We start from the raw sequence: 20,978 nt of genomic DNA on the forward strand, positions 1-20,978 counted from the left end.
TATAAAGGTTTATTGAAAATAATAATAAAATATAAAGGTTTAATGAAAATAATAATAAAATATAAAGGTTTAATGAAAATAATAATAAAATATAAAGTTTTAATGAAAATAATAATAAAATATAAAGGTTTAATGAAAATAATAATAAAATATAAAGGTTTAATGAAAATAATAATAAAATATAAAGGTTTATTGAAAATAATAATAAAATATAAAGGTTTATTGAAAATAATAATAAAATATAAAGGTTTATTGAAAATAATAATAAAATATATAGGTTTAATGAAAATAATAATAAAATATAAAGGTTTAATGAAAATAGTAATAAAATATTAAGGTTTAATGAAATTAATAATAAAATATAAAGGTTTAATGAAAATAATAATAAAATATAAAGGTTTAAAATGAAAATAATAATAAAATATAAATTTTTAATGAAATTAATAATAAAATATAAAGGTTTAATGAAAATAATAATAAAATATAAAGGTTTAAAATGAAAATAATAATAAAATATAAAGGTTTAATGAAAATAATAATAAAATATAAAGGTTTAAAATGAAAATAATAATAAAATATAAAGGTTTAATGAAAATAATAATAAAATATAAAGGTTTAAAATGAAAATAATAATAAAATATAAAGGTTTAATGAAAATAATAATAAAATATAAAGGTTTATTGAAGAAAAAAAGAGAGGACTTTATTGATAAAAAACGCACAAAAAATTTTATTTTATTTTTCTAAACACGATTATTTCAGAATGGCTAAATAAAACAACTCGGTACTTTGCAATATTATTTTTTGATATATGAGGTAGAGGATGAAGTAAGATTATTATAGAAAAACAAAAATATTTCTCTTTAGTCCCGAAAAACTGAAAATTGACTAATTTCTACGGGGTTAGGTTCAAAAAGACTTAGCGATCGATAAATATTCATTCAATTATCAAGTTCATTCTCTACATATATATGCACTAAACAGTTGGGGAAAATTTGGAGATCTAAGCTCTTTTTAATGTTGAGATATCATGTTTTGAGTTAATAAATTATGTTAAAATCTTTATTTTTTAGATATAAGGCAAATAAGTAAAAAAAATTTTAAAAATATCCTTTTTTGTAGATATTTTTAGATAATTGATCTTGATCTTTATCAATCCAACTTTTTCTAATTCCTCTCAACTCTTTTTTTCTTTTTTTTGTTTTGTGGTTGTCCTTTTTTCACCATATTCTGTAACTGCTTTTCTGTAACCGCTTTTCCGTAACCGCTTTTCTGTAACCGCTTTTCTGTAACCGATTTTCTGTAACTTTTCTGTAACTTTTCTGTAAAACTGGTCTTTTTTTACTGAGCTGGTTATCGTATTTTTTTATCGTGTATTTAAACATTTAAATCTTAAAGATTTAAATCTTTTAATACACGATAAATACCAGATGAACCTTTAATAAAATGAGATGAACCTTCATTAAAATGAGATGAACCTTCATTAAAATGAGATGAACCTTCATTAAAAGAAAGAACTGCTGAGTTTACTCCCATTTTAAGAACATCTGTCTTTACATAAACATTTTAAGAACATCTGTCTTTACATAAACATTTTAAAGACATCTGTTTTTATATAAACATTTTAAGGACATCGGGACCAGATGATATTATTTACTCCTTCATTACAATTTTGAGTTTGCCCATGAATACATTTTATTGAGTTATGTTATCTTCTTATCTTGAGTTAAGTTATCTTGAAGTATTCTTATAATTACCCATTATATATCTAATTTATTAACCTAAAAAATTTCAAGTAAACATTGTATCAACACAACTAGTGTTAGTATAAAGGTTTTGTCACAAGATCAAATGATTGTGAAATGATGCAATTTCAATAAGTAAAACGGTTTTATTTTTAAAACTGAACATAGTTAGCCTCTAAACTAAATCTTTTATTACTGCAGAACACAAAAACATATTAAACAGTGGTTAAACAAAAGTTTTCATACTACTTTTTTCTGTTGCTACAGGTATTGCTAAGGAAGCTACTTTATATCATACCAGCAAAATGCAAATTAATAGCTTAAAAAATTGAAATTGTTAAAAAATAATTATACCATCATTTTCAGCAATGTAAAAATTCTCAAAAATCATATTTTTCAAAATTTTTTTTTTTTTAATTTTACACCTTTTATTTCTTGTTAAGCCACCTTAATAAAAAAGTTACATTTTTTTAAACATTAAAGTTTAAACAAGTTACATTTTTTTTAAAGTTTAAAAATAACTAGTAATAAAATAAAATAGGGAATTTTTTTGATGCGCCTGAGGTAATTTTTTCGATAATGAATATGTTAAAAATGTCCATATAATAAAAGTTGTTACATGTATACAAGTAAATTTATATTATAGGAATTAACTTTATTTGGTTATGCAACAAATTTTTGATATTATAACAGATTATTTGTCTAACATCCTGTATTTATAATTAAGTTTTGTAACAAAACTTAGTTTTTAAAACTTATTACAAAATTTTATGTCATAATTACGTGAAAAAAGCAAATGCTTTTTAATTTATTTTATTGTCCTGAAGAAAAATGTTATTGTGCTAAAGAAAATTTTTTTATTGTCCTGAAGAAAAATGTTATTGTGCTAAAGAAAATTTTTTTATTGTCCTGAAGAAAAATGTTATTGTGCTAAAGAAAATTTTTTTATTGTCCTGAAGAAAAATGTTATTGTGCTAAAGAAAATTTTTTTATTGTCCTGAAGAAAAGGTGAAGTAGCTAAAGTAAACTGAAAATTATTTATACTGCATTTAAAGCCAAAACTTTTTTTTCTATTTTTCATAAAAAGCAAAAGAAGTTAAAAGATAAATAATTTTTGGGGGCCTTTACTGCTCCAGCAGTACTAAAACAGGTCTGGGTTCGTCCCAGATATATATATATATATATATATATATATATATATATATATATATATATATATATATATATATATATATATATATATATATATATATATATATTCAAAAGTTTATATATATATATGTTCAAAAACAGAAGTAGTTTATTTTTTAGCATCCAATACCATTTTTTGATGTTCCTCCCCACACTGAAATAAGCATATATCCTTTACCAAGTGTTATCTTTAGAATGTTTGACTATGCTGATGCGCCTGAGGTAATTTTTTTGATAATGAATATGTTAAATAGTTCATATAATAAAAGTTGTTACATTTATACAAGTAAATTTATATTACAGGAATTAACTTTATTTGGTTATGCAACAAATTTTGGATATCATAACAGATTAATTGTCTAACATCCTGTATTTATATTTAATTTTGAAGCAATTAGTGTATAAGATTTTATATTGTGTTTTATATAAGTGGTTTTCATTACTTATAATAGTTTAAACAATGTTAATTATTAGCTTTTGCATTGTAAAGTAATATGTCAAACCTTACAACCAATTGGCCTAGAAATCAACTAAGGTTTAGTGCTGTACACTCAATAAAAGATAACAAAAAGTTGTATATCAGCCATTCACAAGAACCCATGAATTGAGTAAAAAAGATATTGTATTTATCATTATAGGCAGAAAAAAAAGGAAAACAATTTTGTGTCTATGCCAGCTTATTATATAATATTAAATAACAGAATTTACAAAAAAAGCTTGTATAATATATAAAATTAATCTTTTGTATTTGTTATTTACAGTTTTAAAATAGTTTTTTTATTCAGGAAAAACCGATTCCTGGTGCTCATGCAATAGAGCGGTATTTGGTGGAAGAAAGTATCTGGCGTATTATTTGTACACATTATAAGGATAGAAAGGAATGGTATAATCATTAAAATAATAATTGTTTTATAACTAAAGTTAATGACACCAAGAAGAAATTGTTTGACTGAAAGCTGTTTTTTTTTTTTTTTTAAAAGAGGAGTATTAGTTTGACTAAAATTGCAAATTTTTAAAATATTTGATTACCTTAAATAGCAATCATTAATTTGTATATAGGTGGTTATTAAATTGTGTATAATTTGTTATTAAATTGTATATAATAAGAAGGCAATTTTGTATATTGTATAGAGAACACTGAAATAACAGTTTTTAACTTTTGTTTTTTGGTAAAATCTCTATTTGTGGTTAAATCCCTATTTTGCAGGGATTTTACCACAGCTCGATTTGAATGTATAAATGCTACATTTTATAATGCTATATAACTTAATTTAAACTAATTAGCACTACATTGCATTATAAAAAGGTTCGGTTTCTATAAGCGTTACAATTATTGCTTAAAAATATAATTATGATAGATTTCAAAGCTTTTTAAAATAACTTTTTACATGGTAACTTGGAATTTTGATTGAAAAACTTGAATTAGTCTAATGTCAATTTTTTTTGTTAGGGGAGCTGTGCCTTCTATTCAAACAACATATTTTATTTTTAATTATTAATTAATAGTAAATTTTTTTTTTTTCAAAGAGTTAAAAGTAAAACTTTCAAGAAAATTAAGACTCTTATTATTTTGAAAACATTTCAACTGCATAAAAATCTCATATAACAAACCTAAGATTTCAATTCCATGGTTACATAGCTATTAAATAATCTGGTGGTCGGCAAAACAAGCAATAGTTAAATTTAAAACTGGTTTTGAGGATGGAATAAAACAATTTTAATTAAAAAGCATTTACTTTTGTAAGCAATATTTTTTAATACTTAAAATTCAGCGATCGCAACTTCTTATAAGTAAATAACTTTAAAATTGTGAAGTAAATCGCTTAAACCCTTGTAGCGGTATTTATTACAATCGTTAAAAGCAATGTGACATAATAATAAATATTTTGAAAATATTTTTGAGGCCGATGTTAAATAGTGGTTGCATTCTACTATGCAAAATACTAATATGTTCAAAGTACTCAAAATTTAACACTTTAAATCAGATAATTATAGAATTTAATTTGTGCAAGTATAAATAAAGTGAATAAAAAATTATTTGTTGATCATTTAAAGAATAATGTAAAATAATTTTTTCCTCCCTAAAATTGTTTCAAACAATTACAACCTAATGAAAGAGCTGCAACAACTAGCACAAGTTTTAGTTATACGAGGCTACCCTATTCTATCTATTAACAAGTTATTAGGCTGTCAGGACTTATTAGATGTCAGGAAGCTTCTTCTATCAAAAGTCAATATTTCATGCTGGTTTCAATGGAGATTAGATTGGCATAAATGTGCTCAAAGATTTCGTGTTTCAAGTTACTGTAATAAAAAGTATCATCCTGAATGTATTAAAGCCACTGTCGTGCATTAATAGGAGATAAAAGTATAAATATGCTTTGCTGCATATGCTACCGGGTAGTGTAGTAGTAATGAAAAGTAAATAACTAATACAGTAGTAATCAAAAGTATCACCCTAAGTAAATAAACATATAGGGATGCTTTATTGTACATGCTAAAGGAAGGATTCACAAGATTCTTGACAATTCCAAGTGTTGACGATTCCTCTCAAGTCAAGGTCTCACTCTACTCCATGGTTTTTCTCTCATTGTGCTGCAATTTACAATCATTACAATCATAATCATTTACAATACTTTCATATTTATCAGCAAAACAATTCTCCAGAAAACAGGCAAATCTGCTATTCCACCTCTTCTGCATAATTCAGATTTAGTAACCTCAACTTAAGACAAAGCTGAAATGTTTGCTGTAAACTTCTCATCAATATCTCATCAGCTCTTGATTCCACCAGTTGGGTTCTACCTGATATAGCAGACAAACAGGTTGATCCATTGCCTGATGCTCATATTACTCTAGCCTTTGTATCTAAAGTGATTTCCTGCTTAGATTCTTTTACAGGTTGTGGTCCAGACAACATACCTGTTATAATTTTGCAAATGTGTTCTCTAGAGCTGTCGTCTAAACTTTCAAAACTATTTAACAAGTGCTTATCAGAATTTTGTTTTCTAGTCTGCTGGAAAGCGACATCTGTTATCCTTATTTTCAAAACTTCTGGAGAGCAATCTGACTCATCTAACTACCATACCATTAGTCTTTTTACTATCATGAGCAAGGTTTATGAGTCTTTAATTAAAAAACACTCAATCTCTTAACTTAAATCTAATAACTTATTTTCTGATCATCAATATGGATTTTGAACTTCTTGTTCTACTGCTGATTTGTTAACGACGATAACTGATAGGTTTTATTGTGCATTAGATAGATGTGGAGAGGCTAAGTCTATTGCTAGAGACATTCCAAAAGCTTTTGATAAAGTTTGGCATGCTGATCTTCCCATAAGCTCTCTTCTTATAGCAAGCCTTTCCAGGAAATATGTGTGGTTTTTGTATATCCATGCATGAGTATTTTATTTCAGACAACTTGGTCACAGCCGTTTCCAAGTTTTTTATGTTAAACTAAGCTTCAAAAGATAAGCAAAACTAAAAAATTAAAATAATTTTAAATAGAAAAAATTAAAAAAAATTAATTTAAATAATTTGTGTTCTGTTTTTCTTTTTGTTTCGTTAGAGTGGTTGTTATTTTCAGCAACAAAATTGAATAAGGCAAAAAAGCAACAATAAAAAAGAAGTTTTAAATCAACATGAAAAAGAACGATTTTCCTATATTTTATTTGTTTTTTTTAAAGAGGAAAGCAAAAATATAAATTGCTATCTGTTTGAAAAATAAACTTGTATAATTTTAACGTAACATGTATATATTGTCCCTATATGAGAACATCTATGTAATGCAGGCGTATACTTTTATCTATAACTTTTTTATTATATAATTATATTTATTTATTTATAGCTATACCCACATTTAGTTTATTTGGATAAGGTGTTTATTTCATACATGGAATGTTTGTTGTGCAAATCCCACTTCTTCCCAAATTTTTTTTGTATTTCTACCCTCCCCCTCTCTTTTGTTCTACTATGTTATTGGTGAAATATATGTAAACAGTTATTATCAATTATTATTACTAATTGCATAACTATTAATAATAATTATTATTAATAATTGTTCACCAATAACATAGTAGACCAAAAGGTAAGGGGCAGGTAGAACTAAATGCACAAAGCCGAATGTTAAAATGCATCAGGTATCCAAAATTTCAAAGGGCTAAAAAAATTGGGATAAAAACATACAGGATTAGAAAGGTAATACGAAGCAATTAAGGCTATGTAAAAAATGTATAGATGGCCTAATTTAAGCTTACGAACTATCTATATATGTGTGTGCACCTTACAAATAATTCAACATAAAAAATTTTATTCACTTTGTTTATACTTTCACAAATTAAGTTCTATAATTATCTAATTTTTTATTTATGTTTTTTTGTGTGCCATCTGGATTAAAAATTCCTTGATCGATTTAATGTTTTTGTAACTCGCAATAGGTGGAGATGGCCATATATTTTTAAAATCAGTATCCTGTTCAACAATATTCCAGTGCTTTCCAACATTTGGAAAAGTTTTCCAACTTTTCCAAATGTTGTAACTATCGCTAAAGTTCTCTCTTTTTTTCTTTCTTCTTTATATTTGTTGTAGACAAGTTCGTGTGTATGTCCTAGTGCTTTTTTTTTTTTCCAGAGATAGAAAATGATATGGTAATACCAGTTTCTACTTTTATCTCATCTGTGGAAATGCAGCAAATTTTAAAGGCAGCTTGATCATCTTTCTCCTTCTCCTCCTTTTGTTTTTCTTATTTGATGAAGATTTAAAAGAGGGTAATCTGTATAAGTAACAAGAAAAAATTGTAATAGGTAGTCTCCTTGTAACAAGAAAAAATTATAATGAGTAGTGTCCTAGTAACAAGAAAAAATTATAGTGATTAGTCCCCTAGTACTTGAAAAAATTATGAGTAGTCCCCTAGTAACAAGAAAAAATTATAATGAGTAGTCTCCTAGTAACAAGAAAAAATTTTAATGAGTAGTCTCCTAGTAACAAGAAAAAAATATAATGAATAGTCTCCTTGACTGTATTGGACCCGAAAATAGTGTAAGCAAAACATATATTAATATAATTTAAACTCCCCATACTGTATTTTTTTGAAACTAAAAAATTAAGTACTTCACTTTTTTTGGGTTTATGTCTTTTTGTCACTGGAAATCTGAGTATGTTTTATTTATTTTAATTACTTTAATAGTTTAATTTTTGTTTATTATTTATGCTTATTTTTTTTAATATATTTTATACTCTTATAGTTTATTTAATTATTATAGCAAAATATTTTTTCTTTAAAAATTTTTTAATGAAAAATATGACAAAAATAAAATTAAATACATACAGTCAAAAAGATCCTTCTGTATATTTTTTTTTTATTCGTCTTTTAAGATATTTTTTTTTTTTAGTGCAAATCAGTTAATAAATTGTCCTGTACGAAATAAAGTTCCAATTGAATATATAATCACAGAGGTAAGCCATATTTTCTGTCTATAGTATGTTTTAGTAGAGACTTTAATTGTAATAAAATGGTAAAACTTTTTCTTAGATTGAAATAGATTAGATAATAGATAGTAAATACAAAATATTTTATAAGTAAACAATAAATTTTTAAATTTTTATATATTTGATTGAGCTAAGTATTTTATTGTAGGCATATTTTTTTTCTTTTTTTTTTTTTAATTAAATTTACCTCCCAAGGCCAAGAGGGCTACTACAGTTAAAGCGTTTACTTTCTTTAGTTATGCTTACTACGCTTTCTTAACTCTAACCTAAACACAAGCCTTGGCAAACATGGCCTTTGGGCAGGGAAACAAATTAAGTGTGGTACTACTAGTAAGTGATTGGAGCCATGGCCTTGGCTAAATATTAAAAACAGGGGTTAGTAGCTGAAATTAAAGAAATGAGGAAAGCCACACAAATAATACTATATATTTAATATATATTACAAAATACATTTAAATTATTTACTTTTAACATAATACCAATCATATAAATTTCCAATAACAAATAATAGTTTAGACATTTTAAAATAATTAGTTTCTTTCTAAGGATTCAGGGTCCCAGGTGTTGTAGCAATATGAATTAAGTGGTATAAAGTCCTTAAAATTTAAATAAGAAAGTGCTTTTAAAGTATTTTTTAGTATTAAAAAAAAAACATTCTTTGTACTAATCCAATGTGCTCTTTTTGAATTAATTTTGAAACTTTAAACTCCTGCTCAATTGTTGTTGAGCTTAAGTGTTAACATAAATATAATGTTGCCAAGTTTGTCAAGGTTGGCAATTTGCTTTTCGTTAAATTCCTACGTAATCAATCCTCTGCAATTCTATAAAATACAGCTTAATCAGCTGGCAGAGCTGAAAAGACATTAAAAGCAAGAGTAAGTCTATGTCAAGTTCAAATAATAATCTAACAGCAAAAGGTGCATCAACAAAGGAAAGTTATACACCATATGCATCCAGAATTCTATGCTGTATGACTTTGAAACATGGAGAATGTAAGTTGATGATGTTCATTGTCTGGAAAGAACAATAAGGTGGGTATATGATGTGACTTTAAAAATAAGAAAGGAAGCAACGATCTTTGAAAGAAATTAGGAATAATAAGGGTATCTGTTATTATGTATCAAGGAAGAATAAAATGGTTTGGGTATGCATAGAGAGAGTTTTAAGAGCATAGAGAGAGTTTTAAGAGTAAAAGCTAAAGGTAAAAATACTTTAAGAGTTTCTTTTAAAATTTGGAGATGCAAGAGTGTACAAATAGTATTATGAGAAACATATAACCAATGTAAGCACAAATGTGCTATGTAAGCTAGTTGTTAAGCTATGTAAGCTATGTAAGCTAGTTGAATTGATTGTAATGATGATGATGATGATGATGATGATGATGATGATGATGATGATGATGATGATGATGATGATGATGATGATGATGATGATGATGATGATGATGATGATGATGATGATGATGATGATGATGATGATGATGATGATGATGATGATGATGATGATGATGATGATGATGATGATGATGATGATGATTTAGTTATTCAATTGAATTCTGATTCAATTGAATAACTAAATGGTTAGTTATTCATGCAGTTTCTCAAAGTGAGATGTTCTATCCCAAAACCGCCTGAAGACCCCTTTATTGATACATCTGTCAATAGTGCTAAAGGTGTTTTGCTGCACAATGAAAAGCTATTTCCATTTTACCAGTTATCAATAAAAGAAACCAATGCAAATCTTGAACAGGTTTTGAACAAAAAAAGTACTGTTGTTTTTTATGTTTCTGGGGCAGTCAAGCATGTTCAGAACACTATTGAGTTTAAAAAAAATGTGGTGGTTTTCAGAAAGAAATGGATATCATAATATATTTTAGCATACACAATCTGTTTATAGTAATATTATATAATTTTTGAATAGTTTTTTTTTGTTACATCAGTGACTGTAAAAATGATAAGAATATTGTGAATTTTTTAATGAAAAATTTTCTACTGCAGTTGATTTAATATTTGCGCAAAAGTATCTTGATGGCTGCTGTTATGCTAGAAAATCGTTCTGACTGATGTAAATTTAGCAAAAACTATCTTGGTTTAAAGTTATAATTATATGTATATAATTATATTATTTATATAAATGATCGAGAAATTATATAAATTAATTAAGAAATTAGAAATTAAATTTTTTTTTATATAAATGAGAAATTATTTCATTTTACTGATAGTTAGTATTAGTTAAGAAAACACTTTACAAATTTGTAAATAAATGTCCTGTGGAAAATTGGTAAAAATATTTAAAATGATTATTAGAATATTATTTATGAAAACATATAATTTTTTTTTGTTTAAAATTCACAGTTCATGTAATGTAATATTTGATATCAGAATAATATTTAGTTTAATAAATTCAATTCACTAAAATTGTGATAAGTTCTTTTTAGGGCATACTTTTTGTGTACACAATGTTTGTTCATAAAATATCATAAACTTTTAATCTATAAAAACTTATAATGTGATTTGATAAATCAGATGTTTTTATTGAAGAATATCATGTATAAGATAAAAATAGAATATACAAACATGCAATGGTAAAACCAAAATTTAAACTAAAATTTTAAAAAACTTATATTGTTAGATCTTAAGACAAAAAATTATGCTGATTATTGCATTTATTTATAAAAAATGTAAACAGTCAATTGTAACCCTTATGCAAACATGAAATTATATGGTGTAAGTTATTCATTGCTTACTTTTTATAAAAATCGTCTAGTGGGTAAAAGGTATTAGCTCGTTAAATCAAAACCTGCTGATCAGAATATTTAAAAGTTATGTCCTATTAAAAGTTTTTTTTTTATTTTTTAGGTAAATTTAAATATAAATAAAAATTCTAATATAAACTATCTGTAAAAGATGGTTGCCAGGGCAATCATTAGTTGTTAATAATCTGATAATCATACAATATTCAGAAGATCTTAAATCTTTATCAGATTAAAGATCTTCTGACTGTTGTACTCAATGGCTGGCTGATGAACTCAAGGCTTGACTACAAAGCATTGCGTTTCCTTCAAGAGAAGAAAATTAATTTATATTTAAGTTCTCCTGATTCATCTGGGGTGACTCAGTTGTTAATTGAAGTCCTAATCAGAATATTCATTATAAATCTAACAAAAATGAAAAGACTTTTAACAACTATTCAGTCAATAAATCGAGTAAGACTCAATTTTATGAGTAATTGTAGAACAAATGGGCATTGGGGGAAATAATAATTAGTGCCCAAAAAGAATCAGAACATCAAAAGAGGGTTTAAATGTAAACAATATGCAGCTAAGTAAATTTTAGGAAGCTACCAACTCTTTGTTACCTTCTGCAAGTTAACGTACAAAGAAGTTATGCAGTAAGAAGCTACATTTGAACATTCACATAAATAAAAAAGGTTATGAAAAAAGTATAAATTCATAAGAGATTAACTAAGTCAAAGATGCAACAAAAGAAAAAAAATGCCCCTAAACCATGAACATTTTTAAACAGGTAAAGTCTATTGAAAATGGAAAAACTAAATTGGAAAGGGAAAAAAAACCGAAAAGGATATAGGAAAAAAATAATAATAATCAAAAGGATTTTCCAGTCTGCCATGAAATTACAAAATCTAGAAAAGTTTATTAAATGGAACCAAATACGATTAAGCTAAACCTATCGTTTTAAACAAAAGCTAGTCAACTGATCATGCTTTAGAGAGAAAGATGTTTTATTTTGATTTAAAACATACTGTTTCTAAAAAAATGAAAATATAATAATGATTATTATTTATATATTGTTATATTTATTAGTATATTATTTTATGATTATTTTCAATAAGAAAAGTATTATTATTTTCAATGTTTTCTTTTGTTATCTGCAATTTTGTTATCTAAATTATAAAAAGATTAAAATAATCATACTTTTTTTAAAAAATAAAATCTTTGTAAATAAAATTTATATTTTAATTGAGTTTAAAAAACTATATAACAATCAAAACTTATGGTACAATGTAAAAGTTGAAGAAACTATTTTTTTTTCTTTTTTTATAAAATGAATAGTTAGTAGTAGGGTGTGATGATAACATTTTTTATCTGATATCAAATACCCGGGTATTTAAAATTTATCTGGTCGGATAAATTTTATATTGTATTTTATTATATTTTATTGTATTTTGTATTATATTATATTTTATTTTATATTATATTAACTAAATATTGTGTGTGTATATATATATATATATATATATATATATATATATATATATATATATATATATATATATATATATATATATATATATATATACACACACACATATATATATATATATATATATATATATATATATATATATATATATATATATATATATATATATATATATATATATATATACACAAGATATTATGACAAAATATTGCTGCGATAAACCTTCAAAATGGCGAGTTTTTTTTTTTTTTTTTTTGTATAAGCCTTTCAAAGTTAATGATAGCTGTGATTCCACTGCAATTTGCATCCCATGTGGAAAACAGATAAGTAGAAGATGTGATTCCAAATCTGGTCAGAAGTCATTTTCCACAACTCCACACTATTATAAATTGTATGAAGAGGAAAAAAAATTTCTTTAACTGCACAAGAAAGTTAAAAATGTATTGAAATCTGATAAAGTCTTTTTTGTAAAACTTGTACTTGATTTTAGAAAAAAATGATGACGTTATAAGTTATTGAAAACACAAAGAGAAGTTTCCACTGCTAAAAGAGTTAGCACTTATGTTGCACCACCTGCATCCTCTGTATTTTAAGAAAGATTATTTTCAGAATATGGAAATATTTATGAAAAAAGGAGATCAAGCCTATTATTATTAGCATGAAGAAATGTTATTATTTATACATCATGATGCAAGTAATTTTATAAATGTGTGATAAACTAATGTATTTTTTGCACATATACAATTTTAATAGTATTTTTATAATAATAATAACAATATTGAATAGAAACCATTAATATTAGATTATTTAAAAGTATAACATTTCGAGAGTTTTAAAATATTTCAATTTTTAAATGACATTAACATGAAATGTCTGGTATATCAAAAATGGGACAAAGTTATCCGGCCTGATACCGGATATCAAAAATACTCCCATCTGAACCGGATATCAGGCTTGATAGCTTATCCGGGGTGCAACAAATTAAATAAAATTTTTTTTCAAATAATAAACAACAAATTACATCAACATGGTAATATTAATAAAATTTTATAAAAAAGAAGTTTTCCTTTTTAGTACATAATAAATTGTCATCTTTGTTAGATAATTTAAATGTGATCTTTGATACAAGGATTCATAATGAATATATTTTTTGATACAATTTTATTTACATATATTTAGGTTGTATTTGGTGCCATGTTTCGATTACCTGAAAATGAGCATCTATTTTTATTTTATGGTTCACTTATAATTGAACTTTGTAAAATAAATCCGCAAACAATGCCTGGAGTTGTATCTTTTCATGTGAGGTCTTGATATTGAAGCCATTTTATTATTAGTAATATATTTTATAAAGGACATCAGTAAAAGTGACAGTAGTTTATCACTTTATTGCTTTTACTCTTTTTCTCTCTCTTGCTCTCACACTCATGTTTATGTACTCTACATATATGTTTACTACTAGCAAATGTACTTGTATACAAAGCAAGCAAATGTAAATGTACAGCTTGTGTACTACACATATGTTTACTTCTAACAAAGTGTGTGTGTGCACAAGCTTTTCTGGGAGTCAATGAGTAAAAAGCCAATCAAAAGTGCCCGCCTTGATGTGTACACAAGCTTTTCTGGGAGTCAATGAGTAAAAAGCCAATCAAAAGTGCCCGCCTTGATGATTTTTGCCCAGATTATCAAATTTCACTCTGAATTTTTCAATGTTATGATTAAAGTTTTTAAAAACGATGTTATAGAGAAATTAAAATGATTTTAGATTAGGTTTTAGTATTAATTTTTGAAAGTTACACTGTATTGTTTTTTTTTGTGCTTAGTTCCATTTATTTTAATTTCACTTTGCTGTGTTTTCACTTCATTTTTGTTCCAGAATTGCCATATTTGAAAAGATATCTGATCTTCAAAGTTTTAGTTTATGTAAAACCATGTACTTTGTTTTCATGGGGCGAGTTAACTTATATTTGTTAGTGAAAAAGTTATTAAAAACAAAACAAAACAATAAACTTACAACTACAAAAGTAATAACATTATAATAATGTCATTGTTATTATATTACTTACATTACTTTTATATAGCAATTATAACTTTTATAATTTACTGTTAGTTCAAACGACATTTTATTGAAGTAGAAACCAACCTTTAATTGAAGTAGAAATGCATCTAGAAAAATAGAATTGACGTTTAAATAATATCAAAAACATATATAGAGCTTTTATTAATACATACTTTTATAAACAGTTTAACATTTTTAAACTGTTAATAATAGTCTGAAAAAACAATGCGCAATAATTTTAAAATCAGCCAATAAAAAATTTTTATCAGATGATTTTAAAATTAATGCTTTTCATATTACTTATTCACTAACAAATTTAAGTTAGTTTGCCCTATGAAAATAAAGTGTATGGTTTTGCATGAGCTAAAATATGAATGCCAGATTTTTTTCCAGATATGGAGATATCTGGAAAACAATTGTCTGGATACAATTGCTTGATTCAACCCTTTTTTTGTGAGGGCTTTTTAAATAGATGTTAATATATACAGCCCTTGGAATTAGGAAATATAAGGTTGACAAAAAATTGCTGACCTAAAACCATTTTAGGTTGGCATCAGGTCCGCACAAAATTTTGAAATAAGGTTCAACAAATCAACAAACATGCAAACAAAAGTTTTGATGATTTTATTTTTATTATTTTATCTATTATTAATAAAATATTTGTTTTATTTTTTTTGATTTTAACTGTTGTTTACAATTAAAAAATGGTTTGTATTTGAAATTTAAATGAAATGTTCGTTTTGCCATTTTATCTTAATTTATTATTTTATCTATTATTAATAAAATATTTGTTTTTCAGTTTTGATTTTAACTGTTGTTTACAATTAAAAAATGGTTTGTATTTGAAATTTAAATGAAATGTTCGTTTTGCCATTTTATCTTAATTATTTTTTTAAGAGTTTTAAAAAAAAAAAATTTTTTTTAAATTTTTTTATTTAGAATTTAAATAAAATAATTAAAATTAAAATCAAGTTAAAATTAATAAAATAAAACATGTTTTACTTTTTTTATTCTAACTATTTTGTTTAGAAATTAAATAAAACATTCTTTTTTCTGTTTTCATTTTGATTATTTTGTTTACAATTTAAATAAGATGTTTGTATTTAGAATTTAAATAAATGTTCGTTATGCCCCTTTTATATAATTATTTTTTAAGAAATAAAATAAAGCTTTGTTTTTTCCGTTTTTATTTATGTTTTGTATTACTTGATTAAAAAAAAATATATATATAATCCAAAAAAGTATTGCACATTTATTAGCATATTCTAACTAAAGTTACAGATATGTGATCATGAAGATTTTGATTAATGTGCTCCTAAATATACTTTCATTCAATTAAGATAAGAAATTTGTTGCTATATCTTTTTCTTACATAGATGCTCTTATTTCAATAAATGTTTTGAAGTCCCCACCTATCACAAATCACTCTTTACATCTATCACAAATCACAAACCACCTATCACAAATCACAAACCACTTGACCCAAATCACAAACCACCTATCACAAATCACAAAACCACCTATCACTAATTCAGTATGATATCATTCATAACTATATTTTAAATATCATATTAAATTTCATGTTAAATAGATCATTGCTTTTTTTTTAAGTCTTAAATGCAAAAATAAAATGACCTGGGTTGAGAATCTGTTAACAGTGATTTTTTTTTATGATTTAATTTATGATTTTTATGAATATATGATATTTATGATTATATGATATGAATATATGATATTTATGATTTAATTTATGACTTTAATTGATTTTATTAAATTTTGATCTGTGCCATTTTGTATTCATTAAAATGTTGTTTATATTATTTATTATTTAATGTTTATTTAGTTGTTTTAACATAACAGTAGTTAGTTACACTTTTCTTAACAATGAAAACTTAGATTGCACAAGCTGTTGAATTGTTATTTGACAGATTGCCCACCATGAATGTAACATGTGTTGATCGGTAAAATTATAAATTAAATAAATAAAAATAGCTTTTTGACATAAGTTATGATTATTCAGTATAAACAATCATTTCTTATTGTTTTTAGTTATTAATCATTTTAATCAGAGTCAAAAATATGTTATGTTTATAGTATTTGAATTTATCATGTCTTCTCATCAATGAGTTATATATATTGTGTAAAGTATATTCTATAATATAAAAAATATAAAATATTCTATAATATGAAATTGATGGGCTTGTTTTTATATTTGCGGAGACTTTAAAAAAATTCACAAGCTTTGCTCCTTGGTATAAGCAGGAAACCTGGTGGAAATAATGATACAATCTAGACCAGCATTTTCAAGGTTGGAAGTAAGTGATCAGGTTGCTGTAACATCACCATTTTGGATTTAAAATACCTGTATCAAAAAAAAAAAAAAACTTCCTAACTTTTATGGTGTACTGATTGGAATACTGCAAATTTCTTTGGAAAATTATTAACTATTTGTTCAATTCTTATGCAAAAGATTTGTATAATTCTCTTAGACAAGGTTGGTATAGTTCTCTTGAACAAATGTAACTAAAATATAATTACAATTCCTTTAGACATTATTTTACATGAAGGAATTCTTGTGTGAATGAACATAAAAATCGTAGTTCTATAAGTCTTGATGAAAAACAGTTAGTAGCTTAACACTTTATAGATTATATAATTAATACTATTATTTAATACATATATATTTAAATAAATGTTATATAATTATAGTAAAAATGTGTACATGTTATCATAACACTCAGCAATATTAAACATTACAACACAAACATGTTTAAGTTATTTAATCTTTAGCTGAAAAAGAAGTGTCTGTTAGTGCAGAACGCTCACCAACTTCAGAAGGTCCTTTTAAATATGCACAAAAAAGCAAAAAAAGACAAGGTTCTGTGTCTATTTAGCCTGCTTGTTTTTTGTGTAATATAGAATCCCCCGATCTTCTTCATGCTTCAGAATTGACATGTTTCAGAATTTCAAAGTATCACCAACAACGTGTTGTAACAATATAATGCTGCTGCAAGATTAAAAAATATACATGTGGTTACACGCAGTCTTGTCAATGAATTTTTGAAAACTTCACTTTGCATTTGAAGTTCAATCGCTTTGTTGTTTCCAAGATATAGGCTTCACGCTTCAAGTGTGTGCAACCCAGTATAAACTTTACCTCCATGACCCAATGTGAATTGGGTTAAAATCATTTTTTATATTTATTAAGGATTTCTCCGCCATATCGGTTACCATCTTGGAAATTAAATTTATCAAAAAGTGTAGTAGTAGACACTGAAATTAATTTTTCAGCTATTCTAAAATTTGAAATATTTTATAAAACTCATTTTTAAAGGCCGTTTTTAGTGGCAACAAAATGACAGCATCACATGCGTCTAATCACTTACCCCCCATCCTAAAAAAAAAAATTAATATAAAAAGTCTAGCCTTTCTCTTAAATTCCTACCAAGTTTCATGCTTGTACTACTAACTGAACAAAAAAACACAGTATGTCTCTACTATATAAATTAATAAAGACCTAAATTTTTATGTTATTTTAATAGATTTATTGACTGGTTTTCATATCATCTGAGTAACTTTCAGTATAAATGGACGTGGGATGATTGGTAAGGTTTAAGTTATTATAAATCTAATACAAGATTTTTTATCTTTTATTTTGAAGGTGATTTATTTACTTTCTATTATAAGATTCTAACTAACTGTATAGAGTTGGTTACTATAGTAACTACAGGCTTGCTGATTAAGCGTTACGTGTTAGGCTTTTAGAGAAAAAGTTTAGGAGAAAAAAAAAGAAAAGTAGTTTCTATTTAATGCCAGGTTTAAGTAATCAACTAATTTTAAGTGACAGAAATTTCAATACAGGTCAATTTATAAAAAGTTTTTGTTAAAAAAATTTGAATTATTTTTTGAATTTTTGATTTAAAAGTTTTTGCTTTTTGGTTTTCCAATAAAAATAGCACTCAAACTAAGTGTAGCACTGTACTCAAACTAAGTGTAAAACAGGTTTCTCAATTTTTTTAAAGACATTAAAAATAAACTATATACTTGCTTGAGTTTTGTGATAGCATACAGACAAATAATTGTTACTATCAACTTTTAGCATAAAATTTTTTGAGTTAAATTTATTCTACAGTGTGAAAGATGATTAAATTAGAATACAGTGTGCAAGATGATTAAATTAGTCTAAATCATCCAAGATTTTCTTTATTCCATTTACCTCTTCAAAGCTGAGAGGGGCAATACAGTTATGGAGGCTACTTTGAGTTGAGAGAGGATTGTGGTTACTATCCTCTCTTAACTCTTTAACTCAGCTGAAAAAAGCTGTTGAGCTGAAAAACTTTTGAGCTGAAAAACTGTTGAGCTGAGCAGCTCAACAGTTGAGAAAAGTTGAGCCCTATTCTACCAGAGCAGCTCAACAGCTGAGAAAGAACAGAGCAGCTCAACAGCTGAGAAAAGTTGAGCCCTGTTCTACCAGAAACATAATGGAAGTCGAGTTTTGAACTTCTCGCTTATGAAGCTAGCGCTCTACCACTACAATTCTACCACATATTAAAGATGACTAAATTAGTGTACAGCATACAAGATGATAAATTTAGTTGACCAAAAAAAAGCACTGTCAAGAAAAGAAAGTAGTTTAAAAAAGAAGTTATTTTCTTTTCTCAACAGAAGAAAAAAAAAGGTTTTTTCTTGACAAAAGAAAAGAAATTATTTTATATTTAAAAAAACTGGAAATAAAATAAACATCCCATAACATTTGTGCATAGTAAAATCTTTTTATTAATTTTTTTAAATTTTTAAAAATTAGTTCTTAATTAAAATACTTTTATGGTAATTTATTAGATTGCAGTAGTTTAAATAAGGAAATGTCTACAAAAAGCAAATAAAAAGAGTTTAATGATGTCAAAAATCTCATTTTGTTTAAGTGAATTTTTATATTTATATTAGTATATTTACAACCTTGTCTTTTTAGCTAGTGCTTTTATCAGCCATAATAAGCTTTTGTTGAAAGCATATAAAATTATATATTTCTTTGTTTTCCATTTCTTATGAAATTTAATATCATTTTTATAGGATTCAATATGCTGATAGCAGTGCAAGTGATGACCAACGTTGTAGGTTTATTACCGAAGTGCTTGCGAAATGTCAAAGGTATAATAGTTTTTGTTTTTTTTAATAGCATTCTAATTAAAATCTTTTATTTAAGTTAAATATTATTTTGTTAACTTGAGTAAAGTTTAAAAAAATTAAAAAAAAAAATTAAATATAGTCGTGAAAACTATATAAAATGATTACCACCAACATTTTTAGCTTTTTTCTTCTTAAATATGAATAAACATCCTTAAAGACCAATTATGAACTACACATCTCACAACTATGAGCTACACATCTCACAACTATGAGCTACACATCTCACAATTACCAGCAACACATCTCACAATTTCATGAATATTTGTTTCTTGTCATAAAATGATATATCACAGTAAAGGGGCGAATTAACTGATATTTACCAGTTTGTAAAAATTTATGCTGAAAAAACAACAAATGTACTGCAACAAAAATAAAGTTCTTCCATAAAATTCTGACAACTATTATGTTATAAATATTTGTATAAAACAGATGTTAATCCAGGTAATACAAATACAGAATAATAATACTTATTGATATATGCCAAAAAAAAGAAATGATTAAAAATTATTACTTTAATCAACTTCAAAAGCGTAAACAAATAAATGAAGTTTAAAGACATGCATTTCATTGTGATGCTAGTGGCCCTGAATGTACGAGCATTAATTTTAAAATTAGCTTCTCTCAACCTGACGGACAAATGACTAAAGGAAATACTCGTGTGACTTGGTTATTTGTGAAACATGATGAATTGTTTTTTCATAAAAACTTTTACCCAGAAATTAGCGATCAAATATTGCTTTAAATAATATACTTTCAAAATTGCTAAATGGCTTTAGCCCATCACAATTTAAAAAAATTTATAAAAGCCTTACTTAACAATTTCATTTAATAAAAGGTCTTTGTTGAGATTATTATTATTTTTTCATACATTTGTTGAAACCTGATTTGAAAAAGGCGTAATTGTTAATAACATATTGAGTTGAAAACTTATTATATTTAAATTAAATTAAATTTTATTTTGATAATTTTTAGTTATCTTGGTTTTTTAATATTCAACATATTTAAATCATTTTTCATGATAACAAATCTAAAAAGACTTGTGAATTTGTCAAGACAAACCCAAATTAAAGTCTCCCCCTTTTTCC

At 25.3% G+C, this 20,978-nt stretch overlaps 1 protein-coding gene across 1 annotated transcript in view; it reads left to right on the plus strand.

Annotated features, from left to right (window-relative positions):
• Positions 1-20,978, plus strand: part of LOC136089457 (nuclear cap-binding protein subunit 1-like) — a 151,507-nt gene that overhangs the window by 68,614 nt on the left and 61,915 nt on the right. The window contains exons 12-18 of the mRNA XM_065815467.1: positions 3,056-3,157; positions 3,721-3,818; positions 8,328-8,391; positions 13,827-13,937; positions 16,603-16,667; positions 18,249-18,311; positions 19,777-19,854. Coding sequence (XP_065671539.1) covers positions 3,056-3,157; positions 3,721-3,818; positions 8,328-8,391; positions 13,827-13,937; positions 16,603-16,667; positions 18,249-18,311; positions 19,777-19,854 — 581 coding nt within the window. The remainder of the gene's footprint in view (positions 1-3,055; positions 3,158-3,720; positions 3,819-8,327; positions 8,392-13,826; positions 13,938-16,602; positions 16,668-18,248; positions 18,312-19,776; positions 19,855-20,978) is intronic.

The sequence above is a fragment of the Hydra vulgaris genome, chromosome 13 (assembly GCF_038396675.1).
Source record: "Hydra vulgaris chromosome 13, alternate assembly HydraT2T_AEP".
Lineage (NCBI taxonomy): Eukaryota > Metazoa > Cnidaria > Hydrozoa > Anthoathecata > Hydridae > Hydra > Hydra vulgaris.